This window comes from Taurulus bubalis (assembly GCF_910589615.1).
Source record: "Taurulus bubalis genome assembly, chromosome: 19".
In the NCBI taxonomy this organism is placed as follows: domain Eukaryota; kingdom Metazoa; phylum Chordata; class Actinopteri; order Perciformes; family Cottidae; genus Taurulus; species Taurulus bubalis.
In genome coordinates this window covers 16403741-16430397 of record NC_136607.1, presented here as the reverse complement: position 1 = coordinate 16430397, position 26657 = coordinate 16403741, and the positions used below count along the sequence as shown (strand labels likewise).

The window sequence follows — 26657 nt, the reverse complement described above, 5'->3', positions numbered from 1 at the left end:
AAGAGGAAAAATCTCGGCTTTTTACTCGGGGAGACGTGTTTTAAGATATGGCGATATGGTGTTTTTAAAACCCCCTCTTGTTAATTGGCATTCGGCTAACATTTAATACGGGTTTGTAACGGTAGCTCACAATAGCTAGCCTAAATGTTAGCCGTTCACTAGCTAACCCTGGCTACGTTGTTGTACACTTGAGTTGGTGAGATGCGTTCACGCCCAAGACTTTCGTGTGTGTGTGTTTGTGTTGTGTTGATTTCAACATTGTGCACGTGGCATCGCCCCCACCCCCAATTGCTTTGGCAAATGTTGTGTCGTCTCCACGCGCCGTTAATTGTGTATGCATCTTTAAAGACATTTAAAAATGGGTAGGAGAGGAAACGGAGGGGTATTTCTTTGGAAGGAAACTTTATACCCGGCGGGCTACACTTACATCCCACTCCACCAGCTGTCTCCCTGATTTGCTCCACATACAGTCCTGTCCGGTGATGCCTGCAGTAAATGGACACACACACGCGCACAGCTCCCAGTAACAGGCAAGGAGGGAGTGTCATCCTCCACTAGCTCAGTCATTCTTCATAGGCGTAAAAGTTTCCGATTCCTTTCGTGTCTTGCAGACAGATGACTACATATGGTCACAGCTAAATGAAAACTCAGAGGTGATGTAGCTTTTTGTCAATTGTGGTTCAATAGTAAGTTAAACTCAATTAAAGGCTATAGATACAAGTGGCCATGAGCCCAATGCATCACTTCTCTCTCTCACGTAGACCTGTTTCCTAGTTGGGTTAACCAGGTCATTTGTTGGCCCGCAGTCTGCTCTCTTCCACATGTTCCCATCGATCCCAAATATGTACCCAGAGGACACGCTGTGGTGGATGCCAGTGAGATGGAAAGAGGGGGCAAGGCCGAGGGGACTCTTGGTAGCACTGTAAAGCCGTGCAGCAGGCATAGCTTCAGTGTCAGCTTGTTAAGCCTTTTCTTCAGAGCGAGCGAGAGAATGGGTGTGAGGATTGGTGAAAAAAAGATGGTGTTAAAAGGAGGCTGGTGTCTATGTGGGCTTAGGCTGTGGAGACTCGACAGATAGGGGACCAGTTTTAGACCTCGACAGAAGGAGATTAATCCCCTGGTGCTTCGAGGAGCAAATTAAAAGGGAAAAGATTTGGATAAAGTTCAAGTGTAAGTAGGGATTCCTGCACATGGATCTGTTATGGTTAAGGTTTACATAGTTAGTGTTGCACGACGCAAATGGTTACCATAGGACGCAGATAAAGCAGGACTATCAATGTCACATCATGGACACCAAGCTCCAGCAGCAGGAGACTTATGGCCAGCATTTCTTCCACAGTCACTTGCTGCATCACCATGGATACTGGGTCCTGCTGTCACTGACTTGTCCTCTCTTTGGGGCGTGAACACTGTTACCTTGTTCAGAGCCTCTTCCCCCACTTGTGTGCAGCGTAGTTGGGGTGTCATCACCCCTAGGATCACGTGGGTGGTTCTTGTGACCGTTTCAACACTGAACCCCAGTCTCTGTATTACGCACACGCATGACCTCATCACTCAGGCAGCCCAAACTGTAATCCATAAACAGATCCAGAGTCTGGGGTGGTGTTGCCCAGAAGAAGAACGACAGCAAAAAGCTAAACTCCTCTCCAATGCTTTCCTCAGAGAAAATCAAGTGGCTGCAGAGGACTGAAACAGTCTTACTTGTAAAGTTATGCTGTGTGTTGTGTTGGACCTGCTTTAAAAGTGGTGGTAAAGTGAATTGGATTTTATAATGAAAATAATGTAGGTACTCAAACCAGAGGAGGTTTTAAGCCTGCCTGTACTCATGTACGTAAGGTGCATTACATCACAATATAGGTTATATCCATGTCGGCACTTACAGCTCTTATGATCGGAGGTTTATTTAAAATTGCTGTCCAGAAATGGGTAAATTTTATTTTTCGGTGATTTATAAAACGGTTTGGGTGTTCGTACATTGTTTATGAAAGACAAATACTTTCTTTCATTATCTCTGATGTTGCATATTTTTGTGGAAAGACTTTGTTTAGCCATGCTGCCGTGCTTGACTCTCCCCCTGAGCCGTTATCCAAGTTCACACTCGGTTTCTCAGGCTTTGCATTTCAGCAGTGGCTTGTGAATGCCTACTGAAATTAGTCATGTTTAGTATGTGTTTTTGTTCAATGTAATGCTTTTAATAGCCAAATTAGACGCCCTGGAATGATTCCACTGTTGCTGTTATAGTTGACAGTGAGTAATTTAATGCAACACCTCTGGAACAAGCTGTGACACCGACTTTAAGTAAAGTGAACATCCAGTATTCAGGAAAACATTGCTGTTTTTTTTTCTTTTTCTTGCTGAGACAATACTGTGTGTCCTGTGTATGAACTCTTCATTCACATGAATAATTCTAAAATGTAATGGTCTGACTGCAACTTTTAACAATTTAAAGCTGGTCCTTGTTGCCAGAATAATTAAACACACTATTAAATCGGTTGTATTCTGAAGCTAGAAGCTCAAATTGGTGCCCTCTTCCACACTATGTCAAACGATACCGTAGCCCTGTTATTTGGCATATTTAAAAACCCATGTGTTATGCATGGAGCTTGTGCTCACGTTTGCCGCTTAGTAGGGTTGCTTTTATTGCTGTTGACAATTACATTTCCATCAGCGAAATGAATCTTTGAGTGTTGTTTTTGTATCTGTCTGTCAAGCCTTTACTGCAAGAAACACCCTCATGGACACACACCTTTATGAGTAAAATAATCAAGGCTTAATTGAGACTTATGTTATTATTATTATTATTGCAATATTTGCAGTTGCACAACTTGTGTGTCCTAATTTTCACCACAGAGACTGTGATTGTGACACAGTTTCTGGCATGTCGGGGACAAAGTTGTGGGAGCAGCACAATGTTTTATTATTAGCCCGTAGATTCCTCTCTTACTGGACAGTCAATGGTAGTAGCCGGCCACAGCGGAACTGATCCATCAGTTCCTTATTTTTAGACTCCCTGCCCGCCTCGCATAGTGGAGCAGGGTGTATCTGTGCGTTTGCCTTTTTGAAAGAGTTCAGCTGCAATAGCGAAAGTTTACTCTCAAGCATTCCTAGAGGTAGCACTGAAGTGCAACTCAATTTGATGGCTTCGTGTTTGCAAAGTGGTTACTGCATCACTTCAGACTGAAATATCTTCCCCTTCTTCTCATGTACAGAAATAGCAAGGCCCCCGCGCCTTAGTCACCAGAACTCTGAGCAAGAGTTAAAGTAGTCGTGATTACAAAAGGCTTCCCTAGATGATTAGGTTCAGGCACATTGCTGATGAGTGATCCCACTGTTGCACAGGGCAGGCTTTGGGCCTGGGTTTGACATGCTGCAATTTTGAGGTTCGATGGCCGAAAGCATTTCAACCTCCCTCTCCCACAGAATGAGAGGCTCGCTGTTCCCATATAGGTTTAGCTGTGTTGTAATTAGTTGTTGTTTTCTTGAGCGTGTGTGTGCTGTGCATGGGAAAGCAAAAGAGGGAGGGAATGGAGCTTAGGGAGAGAAAGAAAGAGGAGGAGGAGGAGGAGGAGGAGGAGGAAGAGGAGGAAGGTAGAGCATTGATGGGAAGCAAGTCTCTGCACAGAGGGAATAAGGGAGAGAAGACCAAGGCTATCAATGAGCAACGGAAGACTGACTGCGAAGGCAATCGGGTCTTTGCGGCAACATCTCTGCCCTCAACATCTTCCAAGAAGCTATAGATGCCAGTTTTCTGAGCTCTCGCGTGTGATTTAATACGACCTCCAATCACAGGTCGCGCTCTTCTCTCTCCTTTCTCGTGTGCTGTGCTCTTGAGACCTCTTTCTCGGATGGAGGTTCGTCTTACGAGATGATGCTCCACTTGATTTCCCCGCCGTGTGTTGGCCTTCATGCCAGAGAGCAGGTCATTTATTCCCGCAGGTGGCCGGCTCGGTACATCCGCCCCTCCAGATAGCTGTGCGTCGGACCACTGACGACGCCGCACGACGGCCTCGCTCTGACGTTCTGTGCGGATTTATGTGGCTCTAGACATATTTACGAAAATAACTATTTGATAAACAACCGACTCAGGAAAAAGCACATAACTTTTCAATTCCGCTTGCTCCGCGCTATTTGTGGATGTTTCCTCTGAAGTGTGTCTGACTCAAGAGAGAAGGATCATGCGGATCAGTCAGTTTGTGACTAACTCTCAGCAGCGCTATTGAGTGATCCGTGTGAAAAATGCCAGTCTGAGCAGCAAGTCATCACTGTACGAAAAGTATAAGCATCAATATCGCCTCAGGACTCGTAGCTGTGTGTGGACTCAGGCCTGTTGGATGGGCAATATAGGCTGGAGGAGCCAGGCCTCCTCAGAGGACACAGACTCCTCTCTCCAGGGGGATCTAGACGAGGACACAGGTAAAGACACACAAATACATACAGCTCTCCGCCTGAGGCATGCATCCACACTGGCTGCTTACCGTTTATTGAATATACAGGACCGTTGATTTTCCCCTTGTAAAGATTTAGCATTTTATCTTGGCCATTTAAATGATAATAACAATGAAGAAACTGGATAGAGTGTTTTGATTATCTGTGTTTTTTTCCACAATACAAACCGCACAGAGCCTAAGCAAGTCAGAAGAATAGGCTTTTTTTTATAGAATGTAAATGACCAGGCCAGACAGAAAAGGGACTCTATTTCCTGCTATAATTTATTCTCCAGCACAGGGTTCTGTGACGGAAGTCGCTGGGTACAGAAGTTTCATTGCGTGCACACTATGTATTTATTCAGCTTTTTTTTTATTTATTATTTTGTGTGCGAAATAAATGCATACTTGCATTGCTTGTTGGGGATGTGTACTCCTTTTGTTTAAGGCTGCTGTTGCCCGTTTTGGAACTTGAATGTAAAATCGGCTCGCTGGCAGAATGAAATGCAGGGGACATTCCTCGCTGTGCTTTTTGTGTCGTGTGGCTTTATAGAAGGTGCTCATTTGCTCCGCTGAAGTCTTGGGTGGACCCAGCCCGAGGAGGCTGCTCTGCAGGGCCACATCCTCCCATCACAGGCTGCCTCTCTGCCTTATCACCTCCAGAGCGTGTGGAGAGAAGCCATTGCTTCTTTTAGTCTTCATGCCGAGATGCTGCGGCCTTAATCTAGTTACACAATACAAAAGAAATGGTATTGGCTAGACTGTGGGTCTGATCTTGGCATCTTAAATCCAACATGCCTGTCTTGCTTCACCATGGTAGCCGAGCCTGGTTGTGTTCTCCCGCGTGTCGGGGTTAACACGGTCTGATTTGCTCATTTTCGTAGTGAGTTTGTGCTTCTATTAAGCTGCGTGAACAGATCACCCCACCCTGGGGAGCTGGTGGCACACAGAGGCTCCATAATCAAGGTAGTGGAGTCCATCATTGTGCAATTACACCGTGCAGAGTGCCATAATGCCTTGTTTTGAAAACACACACAGTCTGGGGTGCGTTCAGCCTCATAAATCTGTGCGTTTCAGTCCAGCGGGCAGGAAGAGTCGCTGTGTGTGTCTTGTCCGTCTACCCTGACCTGACCTGCCCTGTCTCTGTAATTGCGATGGCTCTCTTTTGGAGGCGGGCAGCACGCGCGCTGCGTCGAACTGACGGACTGCTTGGCGCTCCAGACGAGGAGGTCTCGCTTAAGCCCCAGCTGAGTCGTCCATGCCGCGGGGAATGATACTGATGTTTTAAAACCACACACTGTAAGAATCGCCAAGAGGATGATTCCACTTTTCTAATCTCATATGAGCATAATCAGCTAGATGGCAATCTCAATGCAGATTTACAAAACATTTAAACTGCAGAACATTTTAGGATGCAGCTCTTTGACCCTCTTCAGTGTCTCCTCTTCTTAATACTGCTTATAAATCCAGACTGAAAGAACACTTTCACAAACCCAAAGGCTCCACAGTCTGTGGTCATTCTGATACAGTTCAATCTAAATGACCTTTACTATGACTTAGTGATTTGAAGTCCTGGACATGTTTACTGTGTTTAGATATTGTTGTCCTGTAACAACTTAATTGCATCAGTTACGTGGTAAAGGCATGAAGTAATTATTGGTAGGACTCAAACTGAGAACGACTAGTGAATCTCATAATGACGTTTTCTTTCAGTTCTTGTTTTGCAGTGGGAGTTCAATCGAGTTCTTGTTTCAGCTCGTGTTTATCTAACATTTCATGCAGAGCTACAATGTATGGATACCTCTATACATCATCAAACAGAACCTGTTATTTGAATGTATTTTGGTCCAAAGGATGTCAAGTCTTTCCATTATGCACAATCTGTGATTGCATTTCGTTTTGAATGAAGAAACTCTGTAAATGATGTGGTTGTTTAATGCACTTGCTGATGCCCAGTTTCCAATTTCCCAAGAAGCCAAATTGAGCAGCAGGGAGAGAATCGGCAAGAGTGGCCTTGGTGCGAACCAAAAGCAACTATCTCAATGGCGGCGCAGATCCTGAAAAGGGGTTTCTGGCAAGTCCATTGGCTCTTGTGTTGAGTGTGTCAAATCATTCAGACCCCTGGGTGGCATGGCATGGGTCAGAGAGCTGGCATACAATGAAGGGGACGTCCCACCGTTGCTGCCAGTTTCCGATGCCAGTCTAAATCAGGAATGGAGAGACAGAAGTTGACATTGCTTGCAAACAAGTCGCTGTTGTTGTTCAGGCAGATGTGGGCGCCTATTTGTGTGTGTGTGCGCTTGTCTGGGTCCATGAATGATTCTGAATCGCTGGTTTGATATTTTCTATCATACATAAACCATATATGACATATTTTCATGCAGACACACGGCATGCTTATTCCATCAGTGACTATGAGAGTTTGGATTTTCTGTGTGAGTGTGTCTACCTTCACTGGCTCACTTCCTCTTGGACTGTGAGTGTGTTTTTTGATAAGCAATAATGTATGCATGACATGCAACACCGTGGCTTTATGAGCTTCTAAGGAAGTCTGCTCCTGCTATCAGTGAACTTTGGTCCGTGGAGATCAAACAGAAAATATATCCTCTTAAGTCTTCATTCCGACCTTTTGCTCTGCATATTTCTTCTCCAGTTGAATTGAATTCATTGAAGAATTTAGCTCTCAAATCGTGAACTGATTATTACCAGTTATTACAAGTCAGGTTGAGAAAACAGAACATTTTCATTGGAATCGGCCCCGACAGTACCGCTGGTGTTGTCTCCACCTTGTGATGTCTATGTATAGCGACCGTGCAAGATCCAGTCACAAAACTTAACAGATTGTTGACATCAAAATGAAGTGATTGTGGTCCGAGCAAGGAAGCAGAAGTCAGGGGGCAGGAAGTGAGGAAGTGGCCCTGCCTGGCTCCCACCCTCTTTACACCCCTGGCCTGATGTGACGTCGTGGCTAGATGTGAGAACCCATCGCAAGATGGTCTCTCTGGGTCATCCTGTCAACGTTCTTGTGCTTTCATTATTGTCTAAATAATTGTATTATTATAGTTGTGAGGCAACACATATCAGACATTTACTTGACACAAGCATAGCCATGATAACAAACACACTAACATATTGTATTCGGTCAAACTGAAACAAATGAGGACAAATGCACAAAAAAACTAGCAAAACCAAAACAGTAATAAAGGAAAACCTTCCTCTCAACCCCCCTGTAGACACTTGTGTAAATGTACCAGGACTTACAACAACAAAAAAAAGATCTCTTTCCCATTAAGTGAGGAGAGGATACCACGTTTCTAATAAGTCTTCCTGTTTATCTTTCAAAGCATATCAGATGTGTTCCACATGTAGTGTATTGGAGAGCTGTTGACACCCAGCATGTTTACACAGTCGGATGATTGGTTCTTCAGGTGTATCTAATGCATAACAGATCAACTTTATTTTGATTTATTTACATGCTTTTCTTTATAGACCTATCCTTAATGGTTGGTTCAGTAACATCAAGCTGACCTTTTCTGTTTGGCAGACTTTTAGCATAAACTTTGAACAGCGGCAATAAAAGGCTAATGTGGTAGGATCCATCTTTTGTTGTTCAGTGGCATACTGAACAACAAAGCTGCAGTGACCAGAGGACAAAACGGAGATCAATCAATACGTAGCAGGAAAATGATATGCCGTTATGTTGACGCAACTTTTTTAATAAATATTTCCACAGTAAATACGGCTGCATAACAAAATGTGTGTCGCCTTTTTGGACATCGTTGTTACAACATAAAAAAAAGCACGACATCTATATTTGTATTAATTTAAAGTTTAAGAGATTATTTTTTTAAGCACTTATTGCCGAGAGCCGATCCCAAGTGATCCTCAACAATAGAGCTTGTGCGGTCTTTGTCCTGCCGTCTCAAGTCAAGTTCCTCCCAACTTATGACTTGCCCCAACACACAGTTTCAACACCACAAATGAAACGTACAATTTTGTAGCAGTTTTGTGACCTTTTTTCAAAGATATATATATATATATATATATATATATATATATATATATATATATATATATATATATATATATATATATATATATATATATATATATATATATAGACACGTCAATAGACTCAGCTCAGAAGAGATTTTACATGACTACTGTAAATATAAAGATGTTAATACAGTGAAAATTGAATATGTTAAGTTAATAAAGGACGTTTACGACACATTTTAAATCCGAATATGGACAGTACATGGGAATATTCATATGAAATGAAAACAGCAGAGAGTGAAACATCATCTTTTTTTGTGTGTGTGTGCATGAGTACAAAGAAACCGTACGGTTTTTGAATGTGTGTTGGATTATTTACCACTGACACAGTTTAGACAACCACTGCATAATTGTCAGTGGCCGTGCAGGTCTTGTTCTTCGTGGCGGGACACATCTGTCACCCGAGCCTATCTTTAAGATGCTGCGAAACAATCTGAATGCAAAGTGTTTGGTTCAACTGTGAGACGAGTGTGTATTATTCTGCATCTGTCTGTCAGTCTTGTCCAACGCAGTGTGCGTGCACAAAGTGTCAAGAGGATGACAAGTGGCCCGCTCTACAGACAAGATGGGCATTGTGCAGCCCTCTAACACGGGGAGAGTGGTACCACTCCTCGCTGCTCGAGGCCATTTACTAACAAGAACGCTGTTGCCTATATCTGTGTCTGTCTTGTACTATGGCAGGCGAGTGATTAGTTCTCCTGTGGCTGGCTGTCTGCGTGTCGGATCATTCTCAAATCTCAAGCGCTTTATCGTTTGCCGTTTGTTTCGTGCTCTCTTGCCAAACAGCTGCCGTTCAGATCTCTGGATTTATCTTGGAAGATCACGGGGTTTGTAGCTGTCGCAGTGTCTCTGTTCTGGTGCCGCTTGATGTTACAGATACTGACAAGCAGGGTATTTATAGCACTTTGTGGTTCTTTAGTCTATTAGTTTCACCCAAGGTGAACCTGCTGCCTGCCTGTCTGTCTCTGCGGAAACCCTCGGTTCAGAAAGCGAGCTAAAAGGAATTCTACAAAATGCAGTAAACCGCTGTAGCCAGAAGGTCAGCTGAAGGTTCGGTCTGCAAAGAGTTTCAGTCGGGTGGTTCGGCTTCTGTCTCGTGCTAGTGTCCGGTGCACTGTGTTATTGAGCCTATTATTTAGGTGAGGTAAGGTGTTAAACAGTGGAGTTGTCGAGGCAAAGGTTCTGAGTCTGGGCTGTGAAGTCAGCCCAGAAAAGAGGGAGCGGCTCTCAGTGAGGGAGACGAGGAACGGGAAATTGTGCCAGTGGCCTCGGCGTCAGGGGGGAAGGAACAGGAGGGGTACCCAGGATTGTGTGTGTGTGTCTGTGTGTGTGATTTCCCGCTTTCAACACTCCTTCACATGTGCTTGCCCTGTCCTCCAGTAAAACCGTGTACATTTATTACACTGTCTGTAGCCTCATTCATTCCACACACCAGGGCAACCATGAGCTATCACAACCTTGGATTCCAAATATGGCTGAGAAATTGTCTGAGACGATATTTTTATCGTATCGATTTGTTTTTATGTTTCATATATTGTACTGTTTTATCAGGGTTTAACTCTTACCTTTTGTCTTGCTTTGTTGGGCCTCACTGTTAAGCTTTCTGTTTTATTGCCTCGCTTCTGCTTTGTCTGCTAAAGCACTTTGTAAACTCTGCTTTTAAAGGTGCTATATAAATAAAGTTAATGTTATTATTATTGATTAATCTTCTGATAACACATTTAGCTATTTAATTTATTGTTCCATCTCTCTATCGCTCTAATCGTACAATACATACAAATCATAAATAAATAAAAAGAATTATCCTGTAACCCCCTATTCTCTGATAACATGTGTGCAGTGTTTTGTTTTAAAAAAACATTATTTTTAACTACCAAAACTCTGCATTGGGCAATGTGCTGATCTCTGCTCTGGTTAACATTTTATTATAATCCCAATGTACTAATTCTTTCGGGAGTTTTTTTTTTCCGTTCTAAGATAGAACCGAAATACAGTAAATTTGAACATGTGGGCCGAGATAATGCGAGCATTGTTTGCCGTTATTGAGTGATTTCTCCGCTTCCTGCAGCCACACACAGGGACTCTCAAGTTAATTGTGTTTTTTAATCCTCCTTGAGGCTAAACTATATTAATAGCCTCGCTGCTGTGGTACAAGTTCACCTCTGGACCTTTCCTATTTTCATTCTGTTGTTTGCTCAACCCTTTTGTCACTGTGCCAGTCTTTGCAGCTTTCTTGTGTTTTGTGTGTGCATTTTTTACAGTTTGTGCATCAAAAGCCTCCTGCTCACGTGCTGTGGACTATTTTCTATTTGTTGTCAATGCTGTTGAAAACCAGGGCCTGTGGCATCCCCTATGCAACCTTTCACTTTTGGTTGAGTAGTTTAGAGGCACTCTTTGTTTACTCATTTGTTACCGTCTGGGGATGTTGATGTGCATGTGTGTGCCTGGTGTACATAGGACAATTGAGTGACCTAGACCTCGGGGCTCCCTTCATATCTTTCAGTACCACCCCACTGAACTGCTGTGCCAAGTGCTTCCATTAACTAGTTCCATTAGCTCGTCCAGTGCCCACTATGAGACCTCAACACCATACTGGAACCAGACAGAACAAGTTACGACTGCCAGAGAGTGGGGGTTATTTTAATATTCATATTAACTCAACGGTCAGTCAATGTGGTTTAATGCAATAATGTAGGCTATGTGCTTATTGTAACCGTAAAGCTGCCACATGCAGTACAACTAATATATTGCTCTAGTTGCAATTACACACACATTAACTGAAAAGGAAGGGCGTGAAAGAGTGGCCATCAAAAAGCAGTGATGCAGAGGAATGGATGAGTAATAATAGTTAAAGTAGCTCGGGGGGTGGGGGTTAATATGGCAACTGAGCCACCAGTAGTGTATTTGGTTAATAATCACCATCATGCCACATACAGATGATATCTCTGTGCAGAGAGATCTTTGGGAACCACACGATACACATGCAATAGTATCTGCCTCTTCCAAGCTACTGGCTTACATTTGTCACAGTATAGAGCTCTGCATCTGAGTCATACCATGTGTCTTTGTTGGATTTATAAACTGCACCGATCTGATAGAGCAGTTTTTATTTCCTCAAGAAATGATTTCATCAGTAATTAAACTGCAGTTCATGGAATGACTCACTTTGGATTAAATACTGTGGTAACATTTCAAATGACTATCACAGCAACTAAAGTCAGCTTCCCCATTGTATAGTAATGCAGAAAGTCCTGTTTATTTATATTGCCCATGCATTAATACTTAACACCAAGTCCACAATGTGACAGTGGACTGGAACACACACACGCACTTACTTTGCAAATGATGAAATAACTAAATATATATATGGCCTAATGTGCTATATACTTTTCTGTAGTACAATGTGCCTCAGTGGAATTACGTACTTCATTTGATGAAAGTATCCAACAACAGGTGTGTATAATTGTCCTTTATATAATAATGGTAAATGATTAACCTCATTGAAAACATATTTCAAAACAGACGAGAAAGACTGGTTTGGTTTGATTGTAAACTTGCATTTGGTGAGGCCGTATAAATCCTGAGATGTGTATATAATGGACGCTATTTAAACAAAATGCACGGTGCTCGTGATTAGCAACATTCCAGCGTTTCTCCCTGTGAGGAGGCACCATTCCTCCTGCTGGAAAGGAAAATGTTAGTGAAAGACTCGGCTTCCCTTTCACATTGACCCACTACCCCCAATATCTACACATCATCCACCACATCTCATCTGCTGTCGTGACCTCCGTAGCCTTGCGTTTCAGCATCGTGGTTTATTTTAAGCTATTATGAATACAACACAATATGTTTGTTTCTCCTCACTGTTCTGCCTCAAATCCTGTTTTTTTTTGTTCTGTTATGCTGCTCCAAAAGTGTATAACCTTGTGCCTTGGTGCTTGCATCGCTTTAAGGCACCGTTCTATTGCTGTACACGACAGAAGATTCAGATAATGGAGCGAGCATCGTCGGATCGCTGTGTGTTTTCAAAGGGCCATGAAAAAAAAACACGTCCTTTCAGTGGGCCTTTTTTTAAACCCCAAGCGAGACACATTTGTGCCAACATAAATGGGGTATTTGTCCCGTAAACTCCACTAAAAATGTGGTGGAAGTGTTTGGCTGCGATGTGTCTGACTTTAGCCATTCATCCTGAGTAACGAGAGCACAACACGACACAAATAACTCAAGAATGCGAGGTGTGTCACCAAGAGATTAGGCTGGATTGTGTTATGTGCCTCTGCATGCCGCGTGTTGCTTAGTTATTATGTCTTAATGCAATGTTTTCATCCTCACAGATAATTCTAGTTTCAGCTCACTTTTTTTAGATACGTCACACGGTATTGCGTGAGGACACTTTAATGAGATAGGGAATCGGAAGACATTTGCATGGATAATGTTATTCCCCCCTTTTTTTATGAGCTTTCCAAAACGGTGAGAAAGCTGATCGAGGGTACTTTTGATATTGTTTTAATCTCATGACTCATACAGGTAATGATGTCTCTCTCACAGAGCAGGAGTTTCCCCGTATAGATGTTTTCTCAGTCATCAGACTCTCGGTCTACTGTGTCATCTCTGTGGTTAGATTTGAGAGCAGATGTCTTCTTTTCATTCACTTTCTCATCTTCATGGGTTGAACATAGGTGACCTGAACACAGTCTCCCTAAGCCGTTATCAAGGACGGGGTTAGCTGTTTGTTTTTTTCTAAATATGGATCTGGGTTATGGATCGCCCGCGTTGTGTGGTCACGCTCTGTTAGCCATGGTTGACCAGGCCGTCTGTTCCCATGCAACCCAGCATGCAGAGCGCCTCCATCACCGCATTGATATTTGCTCCTGATCGTTGACCCATGGTTGGTGGGGCTGCTTTACAAGTCATTTACATACCGTGGGGCATTTTTATGCAAGTTATTCATAGCGTGAAATATTGACGGAGGTGGATTTCTTTTAAAAAGCGGAGATCAGGAATAGACCTCGTCTTTCTCACAAACAAAAGGCATGCAGCACTTTCTTCCAGACAAGAATTGAAGTAACGATAACAAACGAATGTCATAAAAACTGTCAAATTTGGGTTTCTCATTTTGAAACGTAATTGTACGTTTATAATATACAGTATATATGCGCCAAGAGAGCTATTTTCTAGTACTGCAGCGACGCATTCATCTCAATCAGCCCTTTCAGTTAGTACTGACTGATGTAATTACACAGATGTCGAGTCAAAAATGATTTGCCCGTTATGTTTATTTCAGGACTTCAGAAGTCATTGGGAAGCGAGGGGCTGACGAAATCCAGTATTTGAATGTGTCCGTTTGCATTGGCAATCTGATTTGTCGCATGAAAACCTTCTTCTGCGTCTCATTTGTTAAGTGGAATACAATAGATGGTAAGTATGCTGAGCACTTAGCGTCTACTGTATCTCCTTTACTTACTCGGTAAATAGACTGGAGGCTCTCAGTCTTAGCTGTGGCTTCGTTGTTGGAACGGCGCACTCAAACGGCACAGCGGGACAACTGTAAAACCCACCACTGGACTTCTCCCTCCATTACTCCTGAAATCAACCATTAAGCGGGGCCACGTTCCATTCCAGGCCTCCCTCTCCTCCCGGCCATGTTTTTTGGCAGTCGTGTAGCTTGCAGCACACACTCCCTCCCTTATCCCGCTGTGTCCTATAGCGCTGCTTGTTGATAACTGAGGACATAAAGAGGATTCCTATTGAAAATTGAACACACCCAGCAGGAAGCCAACCACTACAATGAGGAGAATAAATAATTCACCAAGCACTTAACTATTTCCTGTTGAATTTTTCTCCATTTTTCTCCCTGCTGTTCATCTCACACGCCTCAGGCCTATACTCCACATTCTTGCTCCACAGCAGGTCCTGCCTGTGGAGATAAGATACCTGGCACTGCACCTTTTTGCGGTGTTTTGTTTTACAGTGCAGCAGATAGTAATTCACTCGCTATGTTGTCGTTTTTATAGCCAAATATGGCGTCATTGCAGGCATGGTTGCTTATAAACAATGTGCCGTCTATTTACATGTGTCCCAGGGGTGGCGTTTTCGCTCATATTTTGGAAGATATATCTAAGTGTGTCAAGAGTGGACGGATTCTGTGTTTTAACAGTTTAAAGAGAGGTGGAATCCATCTGTGTCTCTGTGTTACGGTCCATCCTATATGTGTGTGTGTGTGTGTGTGTGTGTGTACACAAACTCATAGATTTGAATTATCTCAGTATAGAGAGCAGCAGCCGATTTCAACATTTCATTTTGGGTTAACTCATTCTCCACATAGTCCCGCTTTGTTGAGAAGATAATTCGAACTAACAGATCTTCCCCCTTGCCTCCAGCCCTCAACAGCTGGCACAGGGACCTTTCTGACTCCTGTTGCGATCTCCTAGCTTAACAAGTCCTCGTTCGCATGGCTTGCCCACTTCCTTTGAGCAGCCCTCACTGAGAAGGAGTTCAGCGGGAGGTGACAGCTGTGTGTGTAACCTTACGCACAGCCTCCCCTGTATCCCTCCACCCAGTTTTTCATCCTATTCCTAGCGCGGGTTGGAGGGGAGAAAGATTAGTGTGGGGCCAACCAGCTGTCCTGTATAGATCACACCTGTACTGAACAAGAGCCAGATCAATCTGCCAGCCTGTCAGTTCTTCAGACGGATTTGGACAAGCTCGTATGTCACCGGTCATCAGTTGTGCCGCAGGGATCGCTTCCATCAACTGGGATCCTGTTATTTCCCACTGAAATATGTCATGGTCTATCTGTCCAGACGTTTGAGCAGACAGCATTGTGTTCATCTAAATGTGTGCGTCATTGCATTGTTTAAGGACGAATCGGTTAAAGCAAACCCCACATGTAAATGTAGCACCAAGGAGTTGGCGTGTAAATCCAAGGTTATGAGTAAAACTACAGATATATGGATAAGTGAGTGTCCTGGTCATTCATATCAACCTTCTCATGCTCACAGAGGCTGTTCTATAAATAGAAAAGCACACGCACTGTTTACACTAATAAAACGTAGTTTATTGGATCATGGCAGTGTCTCCGTCAGAAAGCATGAACGGTGTGTAAAAGCTTTGTTTATTCATTATTACACCTTTTCGAAAACAATCAAATTTGCCTGACTCCAAAAGACATAAAAACATTTTTATAGAACATTTCTTTCCAGTTAGGATTAATTTACTCTGGCACACATGCTAAAGAACAGATCGACGGGGAAGTCCCCGTTGTTGTTTCAAAACTTACTTTGTTTTTTAGAGATACCGATTTAGAAGTATGATAATCCAGAAGGATTGTATTTAAACTGGTGGGTTTGTGTTGTGTTAGGGGAAACCCTGGATTGGTCTGATTTCTATGGAAGATACCGAATGTACTGAGTTGGCTGTTATTGATATATAACCGTTCTGCTAAGCAGAATATTTGGGGTTCTATGGTGGCCCACAGTTAATGAGAAAATATGCGAAGTACCAATATATGTGTTTGTATTTCTTGCTTATGTAATGACGCTTTGAGACAATCCCGCAGCCTGCAAGGCTCCTGGGGACTCACTATACCACAGAGTTGTGAGAACCCTCCCAGGCTTTGTTCAAGACTGAAGTGTTTGTTTAAAATGTCCCTGAGGCCTTTAAAGCAGCCGAGTATTTAAGCAATCCAAATGTCTCCAAAAGATGTTTACTTGCTTAATCCTTTACTATTTTTTTTGTCAACAATCTGATTTGAGGGATTCCCTGATTTCCTTTTCTTTTTCATGTAGCATCATGAAAAATGTCACCGACTCTTTAAATTTTTTTTTGCCAAATTAGAACGAATAACAATAATTGTTGTGCATGTGCTTTATTGCTATATACATGAGCCTTATTAACTGCAGAACTATAAAGTCATCACACTGTACTTAGAGGCTGCAGTGCAACAAAGAGGTTCATGGGAATTGTGTGTGTGTGTGTGTGTGTGTTCCGTCCTCTTGGGACTGTGGCAGTTTACAACAGAGGAGTCAAATCTAACCCTTTATGGAAGTGTGACCGCACTTAACTGTCCATCAGGCCGGCTGTGGTACTGCACTGTGTTTTTGAACGGAGTGGGGACTGAATTTGGAAGGCACGAGCCAGAATCGACAAAGAAAGAGGGCTATGAATGATCTGGTGTCGGAAGTGCCTTTCTCTGTTTACTACGACTCTAAAAGCAGTCTCAAGGCAGTTAAAATCCAGATATTGGCTCCAGAGAATAATATTGTGTATGAAAATGTCTTGCAGGTGTTTCTGCAGAGAGAAAGGGATGCTGTGGCCTGGGCAGCTGAAAATAATAAGGGGGGAAAAAAATGTTTTTACTGTGAGGTTTTCTTTCAGTCTCCTATTCAGCCCATGACTAGTGAGCTTCAGTGTAATAGACATTACAAGCAATGACATCACCACCTCGTAACTCTGGACAGCAGCAGACAGGCGGCTGGTGGGAGCGGGAGGGTGGCCGACGAGAGGCGTACGCCTATAACAGAGGAATTCACTGTACTTTCTCTCTCTCTCTCGCTGACGTTCTCTCTTTCACCGCGTTCATTTCTTTCTGTTGATGATGTCATTTCCACGCTGAACCCGACTTTCGGTGAACTCTCGAGGAGGAAGAGGAGGAGGAGGAGGAGGGGGAGGGCTTTCTGTTCTCAGAACTGAAGAGAGAGGAAGGGAGGTGGTAGAGAAATGAATAGCGAGCAGAGGAGACTTGGAATCGGTCCAGTGTGCATGATAAACAGCTGAGCCGCGGTGGTGGGGGCTGCGATGGTGTGTTTATCGATCATGGAGGGTGACTCATTGCGCTGATGTCACATCTGCTTCGCAACTCTGGGCCGGGTCGCTGGGTTGCAGCTGTAAACTCGCACGCAGTCCTTCTGGGCCTGTCCGAGCTGGGATTGAGCGAGAGGGTCCAGCATATTGTGACGTCGGCCACAGGCCTTGCACTTATGCCAGGAATAGGAGGGAAACAAGGTCAAACAGATTGGATTATGGGAGACTAAATTTATGTGGAGGCTGCTGTGTAACCAGAAAGATTTCAGTCCAATATACACTCTGCGGTAAAGGGAAACCTTGTCAGGATAGCATCCTGACAAGGTTTCTAGCTAACACAGGTATGTGTGTAGCCTCAGGGTGCAAAAAAAAAAAAAAGCCCTTGCACACTGACAGCCCCTAGCTTTGCTATTCGGGATCTATTAGGTGCAGTGATGCAGCTCAGCATCCCTTGAGGCCAAGCTACAAAGTATGGTTGTCCCCGTCTGCAAGGTCTTCACTGTGTCTAGTCACTCGTCTGGGCTCTGATAAGCTGAAACACTTTGTCTTCCTTCTGTCTCCCACATTCCTGCCTGGCAGACTAGCTGATGTTTTATCTGTTTACTCCACTGATGGTGGCAATAACACCCTGAATGAGGAGGATGGCATCTCTGTTGCATGGCGGTTTTGACTTTTTTAGTGACACAACTGGGCTACGAATGAAATTCACAACAATTCTATATTTGTCTTGCACTCGCCTTCTAACATTTAGAGTTGTATTTGAAGAAAGCTGACATTTAGGCCCATGTTGGGCAATACATGTGCCTGTCATGTTTATGTGAGTGCTTTGACTTGTTTGGAATGAGGTCAATAAATGCAGATTTAAGGTGACGCAGCACGGGGTAATGCGATCCATGTCCAGTAACTCTGTACTTTATTGAATCATGCACCATCAGTGACTTACCAACGCCCGCAGAACAGCCAGCTTTGATTTAGTTTTGCACAACATAATATTTTTGTGGACACGGTGTAAAGCAGCCGCCTGAGGGGTCACGCCTGCCTCATCACATGCATTTGCATCGGAAGGAAACTCTACTGGAAGCGTTCTCATCAACATTTTTAATGAGACACACAGTCGTCCTTGGCTGCCTCAGCAAACTTTGGCTTTTGCTCGGAGTAAGGGATGATGAGGATTAGGGGTAGAGAGAGAGACAGAGAGAGAGAGAGGGAGGGAGAGAACAGTAGGGTGAATATGTGCGCTGCATGTGGATCAATGTTGCAAATGAAAGCGCCGCCCGGCTTGTGGTGTTTTCCTGCTGCCGCTCGCTATTCAGCATTCAGTGTTTTTACGCTGATGGCCGTGGAATGTCAGATCCCGTTGTTGTCGAGCTGAGGCGAGATTACAACAGATAAAGGTGTCATTTTGTCACTGATAAACCCACCGCACCCCCCCTTTCTGCCATGCTGCTCCCACCGCTGTTATTAGCATTTATCTTCTGATTCAGTTTGGTGTGGAGATAGAAGGAGACGGCGGGTGAGCAGTCAATTCTCCTGAGATTAACGGAGTGCGAGACTCTCCTCTCCCGAGATACAGTCGGCCCTCTCTACAGCAAACAAGTGGAATTCTGCTCAAATTGCGCCGCTATTATGAAGCTTCTCAATTATGTACCAAGAAGCAATTTTCATCTCAGCCCTAACTACAGTATTTTATTATAATCACACTCTTTATTGTTTGGAGCTGGAAGAGCAGATGAAATGTGCCTCTTCGTAATATTTCTCTCCTTTAAGGTACAATGTTGTTGTTGTATCTCGCTGGTGAGTTGCATTGTGGGAAAGTCATATCAACACTTAAGTGTGCGTGTGCCACCTTTTTCCTTCCCCCCACCTGAGAATCTCTCCTCCTCAAACTGACCACTCAACTTTCTTTGTTTTCTCTCTTGTCCATAGACTCGCAGCGGTCCCATTTGTCCTCTTTCACCATGAAACTGATGGACAAGTTCCACTCTCCCAAGATCAAGAGGACTCCATCCAAGAAGGGCAAGCAACTACAGACCGAGCCAGCAGCCAAGAGTACAGAGAAACCTACAAACAAGGTGTGTGTTCAGGTGCCAGAAAATGTGTGTGTATTGTGGGAAAATGCACCTCTTTCCCACCTTTTTTCCCCCCCATGTGTTTGTTTGCCTATTTGTGAAACAATTTGTTTCCTGTTTAATGTTCCATGCTCCCATACGCCATTGTGTCTTTGTATCTGCACGAGTGTCCCTGCTGGTTCCCACAGCTTCCCAGTCGCTGTGGCGGCTGGCTGCACTACAGCAGGTGTCTAAACCTATAAAGACATGAATGAAACTTCCTGAATGAACTCCTCCACTCCCTCTTAAAGACTATATTCCCTAGCAGCCCTGCTGTGAAAGAATAGAGAAGCTGAAAGCGCCCGTTGCTGTACCAAAATGGCTCCAAGCCACATCACTTGATAGATGGTTCTTTTGAAGTGCAAGCAAACCATGGTAATAATAGAACCACAGTATGAAGACCAGACTGTGGTGAGGGGTCCAAATAATAGATGGACTGTTCAGTAATTTCACTGCATACTCAGTTTATAATGATTGTAAAAAGTAGCTGTGTAGTGCAATTCTGAAACACTGTTCTGTGTTACCGCTTCTCGTAGAAGGTCAGCCGGCTGGAGGAGCACGAGAAGGACGTGGTCAGTGCCCTGCGCTACTTCAAGACAATCGTGGACAAAATGGTCGTGGAGAAGAAGGTGCTCGAGATGCTCCCAGGCTCGGCCAGCAAGGTGCTGGAAGCCATCCTGCCTCTGGTTCAGATAGAGGCCCGGATACAGCACAGGTACCTGGCTTGTTTTTATAGGGGGGGGGGATATTTTTTTTACCCAGTGGTGTCTTCAAACTTTTTATATTTTAAAATAGCCGTCACAAAAAACTCATGCCGGTTTGCTCCCCTTTTCCTGCTATAGTTCTTACATTTCGCAATACATAATTTCTCAATTCATTCTCATCATTCTTGCCTCTTGACGTAACTCATAACGTCATTGGTATGCATGCAGGACATGTTAGAGCTAGCATGATGGAGACTACCACAGGCCTAGCAGCTCGTGAAGATTGATGGTATGTTGTGACAGGCATCAACGCTTCCTGGACTTGACGCCTGAAGCCTTTAAAATTACGTTCACGGATCACTCAGTCTTTGTGTGGCATGCTATCAGAAATGTTACCTTCGGATATATTAGCCGATAGCATGTTTGTTTTACTCTCTGAGTTTGGGAAACGCTTTCTGCAAAAGTAACCTTCGCTGCAGTTTTGGTTGGATTGTCAGGACAAGTTAGAACTTCTCTGTTTTGGTCTTTGTGCCTTTCCCCATCCGTCAGTACAGATGACAGTGTGGAGGTCAGAGGTGACATATTTTGTATCCCACAGCCCTGTGTTTAGAAGAGATTGATGGATTGTTGCTGCAACATTGAGAAGCAGGCGTCTCTGGGGATTTGACCTCAGTCGAATGGAGTCAAATCCCAATGGATCACAGTGGAAGTTCAGTAGATTGTTATTTTTGCAAATAAACTACTGTGCATCAAGTTACTATTGTGTGACAAAGAAGCGTTTTACCCTTGCACGTTAATAACCAAACAATGTCTTGGCATCTGTTAAACATGCACAGTGTTGCTGTCTGCAGTGGTTTAAATCAATATCGTTCAAATAATTAGGTCAACAGTGGGTGTAACTCCTCCTGATTAAAGTGCTTATTTGACAAAAGGTTTGTGTGTTAAACACACATCTGCAGTCATACTGACTAGTCACTCGTAGCTGTGGACTTTATTATAATTCCACAATTCCTACTTGGTTACAGTATAACTTCTGAGTCAAACCTCTCCACCCTTTCAACGGCATCACCATCCTTTAAATCCTTCCGCTAACCCCATATCTGCAGTGGTCTCCTACTCACCGTAGAGCTAAGCCGTGCAGAGACAGTGGATGGATATTCCCGCACTGTGAATCAGCGGCAGCATGTTGGCGCAGGCCCGGACCACACCTTAGTGTTGGGTCTAAATGTACCATTCTCTACAGGCAGAAACAACACCCCACTTCCCTGTGTGGTTGTACATTCTTCTGTCGGCACAACTCCAAACTCCAAGCTTATAGTCAGGCATGCAGCTCCTCAACAACTGCCACATAAATATGTAGTTGAATAGCTAATCGATGGAATTATATCATGTGTGATTTTTGTCACCTCAAGTGTGTGCTCGTCCCATTGCATGTTGTTTTTGTCAACAGTCTCTCGCCTCCTGTACATCGTCTCTCTTTATCTGTTCCATATGCAACTTTTCTGTTTATCCTTCTTGAATATCCTTCCCCCACCGATGCTGTGCTCTACTCTTGCCCTCACCCAAGCAAACTCTCCAGGGTTCTTACGTCATGGAGAACCTGGAAAAGTCATGAAATTTTAAAATGGTTATGTCCAGGCCTGAAAAAGTCATGAAAAAAAATAAAAACCTCAAAGTTTTGGAAAAGTCATGGAAATGTCGTTCATTTACGCTGAGTTTGAAATAATTGATATTCTTTTAATCAAACTAGTGTCTCTCATTCTTTCGTGTCATTTAAGGTATACTGTACGCTTTGGAATTCTCATTGTTAGTTTACTACATTTTCTCACTTTTTCATGTATACGCAGAGATTTCACAAAATGTTTGGTCATGGAAATTTGGTTTAAAGTCATGAACCCTGACTCTCCCACCATTCCCACAGTTCGGCACTGTCTTCCTGCCACAACCGTGTGTACCAGAGCCTTGCCAACCTTATCCGTTGGGCGGACCAGGTGATGCTGGACGGCATCGACTTGGAGGACAAGGAAAATGTGGCGTCCGTCACCAGCGTCATCAAAGCAGTCCTGGATGGAGTAAAGGTAGGCCCTTTGCCGATGGAGGAAATGCTGCGAGGAGTGTTCTGTGTTATCATTGTAGCAGCCACTGAAAGCTCAATTCTATGAACAGGAATTGGTGAAGCTGACCATCGAGAAACAGGAGCAGCCGTCACCCACCAGCCCAAACAAACCAGCACCACCTGCTACCACAACAGAGAGGTGAGTGTGCTCCGCCGAATACAAACCAGACACTCAAAGTAGTTCATTCACTCAGACGGCTTCTCTGTGTGTAGCAGCGTGTCATCAGAGATGCCCTTGATAGATCGGGAGCAGGAGGTCTCGAATAAGACGGCACCGGCAGCTACTCCCGCAGAGGCTGCGTCTGACATACCAGATGAGGACGTGGCCCCTCCCAAACCCCCCCTTCCTGAAGCCAAAATGGCAGAGCTCAGGTGAGGACAACACATACACACTCTCACACACTGCAGCACCTTGATTTCAGAGTTCGATCCATTAATCATCTCTATATAGAGAGGATGCAGAATGTTACAACCGTGGTACAAGATGTCTCACTGAAGCTGCCACTTAAGTCCAACAGTACTGAGGAAGTACTGGTCCCTTATTTGGCTCTATTTGTTGACGTGATAAAGTCTTAAAGCTTTTACAAGACCAACTATTAAAAAAAGAAATCTCAGTTCAAGGCTTTTTTCCCCTGTTTTGTCTCCATCCGAAGAGAAGCCATGCCGAGGGCTTGGTGGTGATGATGTGGCCACAGAAATGTTGTGACCTTTTGCACTGTTCTCATAACAGCAATGTCTATTCTGGATTTATTCGTCGCAGCTGTTTTACTTTAGTAACACTTATTTTTGGAACAAAAATGAGTCAGTGGCATCAAATTGGGAATAAAGAAGGTTTTTAGGATGTGGGTATGGGGGGGTAAGGGAAGTTCCGGATTTCAGTTTCACTGATTTTGACCTTTTTGACTTTGAAAATTTGTGTAGCGTGCATTTTCTTTTCTTTTCCCATGCGAGCCGGCTGCAGCTCGAGCTGAATGCTCAAAATACCAGACTCCTTTTTAAAATCTTTTATTACTTTCACACTTTAGGCTTTAAATATGGCACACTTTGGTTTGTCTGTTGCTCTGTCTCGTCCTTTCTTACTCTCTCTGCTGTCTTTTTCCAATTTGTTTCATCTTTTGGTTTCCCTTTGGATTCTGGGAACAGAGCACAGTTGAGTGCTGACGCTGGCCACAGGAGACCCTCTCAGAAGGAGAAGTATGTTAGCCCACAGGATCACCTGTCTCCATTATAACATCCCACCCTCGACCCCCATAAAGCTTCTGGATTGGATGAAAGTGTTTTGGACTTTGCATGGTTGCATTATCCCAACCTTTTTGTTTTATCCCGGGCCTTTCCTCAAGAATTCCTCATCCAATCAGAGAGCCGTGCAGTGCATGAGTGTGTGATTGACCTGTGCCGTGTCTTTTTGCTGGCCTCCATGTCATGACGCCTTGTGTTGCGCTCTTCACCCCGTTTTGACCCGGTATTAACTCGCTGAATTTAGGTTTGACAAGCAGGACAGTGTCATGTCATAGCTGAGAGAGGCTAACATGAAACACCCTCACTTTCATCTCACTATTCCACAGAAGGGATGACAATGTGTGTGTGTTTTCATGTATTCATACATGGATTTGTGTGTGCATACATGCCTGAGAAAGCGTGTTTTGCGTGCTTGCCTGATTGTCTGTTTTGACTTTGTTTCGACGTTGCCTCTTGCACAAACACCCAGCATACGTGTTGTCTTATTCTGCTGTTTCCGTTTGCCGCTCCGTCCGCAGCCCTCCACCAGCTCTTCCCCCGAAGAAGCGTCAGTCGGCCCCTTCGCCGACACGGGTTGCAGTAGTCGCCCCCATGAGCCGCGGCTCCAGCCTGCCGTGCAGCGTCCACAGACAGGTGAGGGGCTTCCGTTATTGTTTAACTTCACTTCTACTAAACCAGTAGGGGAAAAAAAGGGAGCGCTAAAGGTCTTTCTTTGTCTGTGCAGCAGCAGGACTATGAGCAGGAGTTCCTCCAGAGGCGTTTCTCCGGAGGGAGCCAGTCCTACGGCGGCGACTCCCCGCGCCTGTCTCCGTGCAGCAGCATGGGGAAACTCAGCAAGTCTGACGAGCAGCTCTCCTCCATGGAGCAGGACAGCGGTCAGTGTTCACGTAACACTAGCTGTGAGACGCTAGGTGAGACTACGAAGACAAAGCTATAGTTGGGTTTCGATTTGAAATTGACCAAACTGAATCGAATGCGAATCCTTTTGAATTCACACACACGCACACAAAAGAGCACATTGAACAGACGACACACAAAGTTGTTGCACACTTTAACCGTAATAGACTTATAGTAAGATCCAGCCTATAATCTACCACTGGTGACGGGTCATATTCAATGCAGGATTTCCTGCTTGTTTTCGTTTCCTGCATATTTTCTGCACTGCTCTTACAATATGAGTTTTGTTAGAAAGCTTATTGATCGTGGGTTTTTGGCATATAGGAAACCAGATCATAAATGGAACCAACCCACCTAACCCTTGATAAAACTTTTGCTTATGTCTCATTTTTTCCTCTCACTTGTTGTTATTGTGCTACAGTTGAAGGCTACATTCTGGTTGTGTGTTCAGTCTGAATTTTATGCTTGAAATGCTTTTTCTCCTCTTCTTTTCAGACAACACAGAGACGTACGACCCGGATTATGACTTCCTCCACCAGGACTTGTCAGCTGGGGAAAACCTGCCCCCAATACCGGTAGGAGGGTGCCTGAGCCCCCTGCCCGAGTCTCACAGCGAGTCCTCTTCCCCGGTCCCCGGACAGCATCCCTCACATCCCCGCTTCAGTGCCCCTCCCCTACAGCAACAGCCAGAATACTGGACGCCGCAGCCCAATCAAACCAATCCCTTACGTTCCCGCGTCAGCGCGCCCCCCGCCCTTCCCCAGAAGAAGCGGCGCAGCACTCAGCCCTTCCCTGACGCGGGGTCCCGGGTGCTGTATGAGCGCTACCCCTCCCAATATGACAATTTGTCAGAAGAGGAGCTGCACCCGACACCGCCATTCCCCCTTTTCACACCCATCTCACCCATGCCCCAGACAAATGGGGGAGTGTTCGTCGCTCAGTATATCGCCGGCGAGCATGCAGATGTCCCCTCCAGCCCACCTCCATTGCCAGAGAAGAAAAGCAGACACAGTAAGTGAGGGGGATGGGAGTGTAATGTGGGAGCGATGAAGACGAGGAAGAAGAAAGAGCTTTAAATGAGATGACTGAGTGGAGAGCACTGAAGCAAAGCAAGGGACAAAGAGTCCAATGTAAGGAAGAATACAGTAAGGGTATGAGGTTGATTTTTGGAAGGGTCATTGGGAAATTGGCTGCACTTCGCTATCAGTTCATTGAGGCATAGCTTATGTCAAGGAAATGTTTCACTGTGAATAGAGGCAGGAAGTGAATACCAGGATGTGCTACAATGGGGCCGGCTGCAGGGGCACAGAGGGCAACATTTGGTCATTTGGTCATGACACACCTGCTACATCACTTCCTCTCAGGCTACTGTATTATGTCATTCCATACAGGCAGGGCTTCCTGCTGGTTGAAACACTTATCATGACGTATGACTACATGAATGTTTGATTTGTAGGTGGACAACTTACCTAGAAGTCAGTTTAAAGGGACACCACAGATTTTACACAGCCTGTGATAAAAGTTGTAAAATATCTTCTGTGGCTCTGGAGGAGTTTTGTCAATGCTGATAAAATAATCGGTGATGTCATCAGGGTGAGCTCATGTTTTGGCTTGGAGACTTTTTTTTGCGGAAAACCTGCTTGAACCTTACTATAGACAGAGTCAAGAGATCTCGGCCTTTGCTGCTTTGACTTTTACCTCTTGTAAGTCTCCCACCTTTGTGGAAGTGCAATACTAAATCATTGGAGTGCCCCCTTTATGAAAAGTGAGGCTTAGTTTCATCCAAAATGGGCTATATGAACAAATGGATGAAGTTTAGTGTAAAAAATAAGTCTATTCTTGACTTTGTTTTTAAAGTCACAGCAAAATATACAATAACTGTTTCTTAATCCAATCCACCTCCAGTCCTCCAGTACATGCAGTTTGTGGAAGACTACTCCGAGCCGCAGCCCTCTGTGTTCTACCAGATGCCCCAGAGCGAGAGCATCTACGAGCAGCGCAACAAGCGCTTCCAGGAGGTCTACGGCTTCAACGACTCCTTCAGCAGCACCGACTCGGTCCACGAGCCGCTGCTGCCTCCAGCATTGCCCCCGAAACAAAGGCAACTGGTAAGAAACCTCTCCATGATGACAATAACCCTGCTGAAGCACCGGACGAATCCAGCTACTTTGATATTGTGCTGTTTCTTAGAAAACTACCAGGTTTAAATTGAATGTGATTTTCTATTTTTTTTTTGCATGTGGGTGAATAGTAACACATTTGGATTTGAGCAAAGCTGCAATTTTAAATTCCTTAAATTGCTGGGTTCATC

At 44.3% G+C, this 26657-nt stretch overlaps 1 protein-coding gene across 1 annotated transcript in view; it reads left to right on the top strand.

Moving 5' to 3' along the window:
* Positions 1 to 4331: 4331 nt before the first annotated feature.
* rapgef1b (Rap guanine nucleotide exchange factor (GEF) 1b) overlaps positions 4332 to 26657 on the top strand; it is a gene marked incomplete at its 5' end in the record, with an annotated part of 35444 nt that continues 13118 nt past the window's right edge. Inside the window, 11 exons of the mRNA XM_079235610.1 lie at positions 4332 to 4413; positions 19209 to 19354; positions 19927 to 20105; positions 22016 to 22172; positions 22261 to 22349; positions 22424 to 22582; positions 23354 to 23404; positions 23968 to 24082; positions 24174 to 24360; positions 24842 to 25357; positions 26252 to 26454. Of these exons, the coding sequence (XP_079091736.1) occupies positions 4332 to 4413; positions 19209 to 19354; positions 19927 to 20105; positions 22016 to 22172; positions 22261 to 22349; positions 22424 to 22582; positions 23354 to 23404; positions 23968 to 24082; positions 24174 to 24360; positions 24842 to 25357; positions 26252 to 26454 (1884 nt within the window). The remainder of the gene's footprint in view (positions 4414 to 19208; positions 19355 to 19926; positions 20106 to 22015; positions 22173 to 22260; positions 22350 to 22423; positions 22583 to 23353; positions 23405 to 23967; positions 24083 to 24173; positions 24361 to 24841; positions 25358 to 26251; positions 26455 to 26657) is intronic.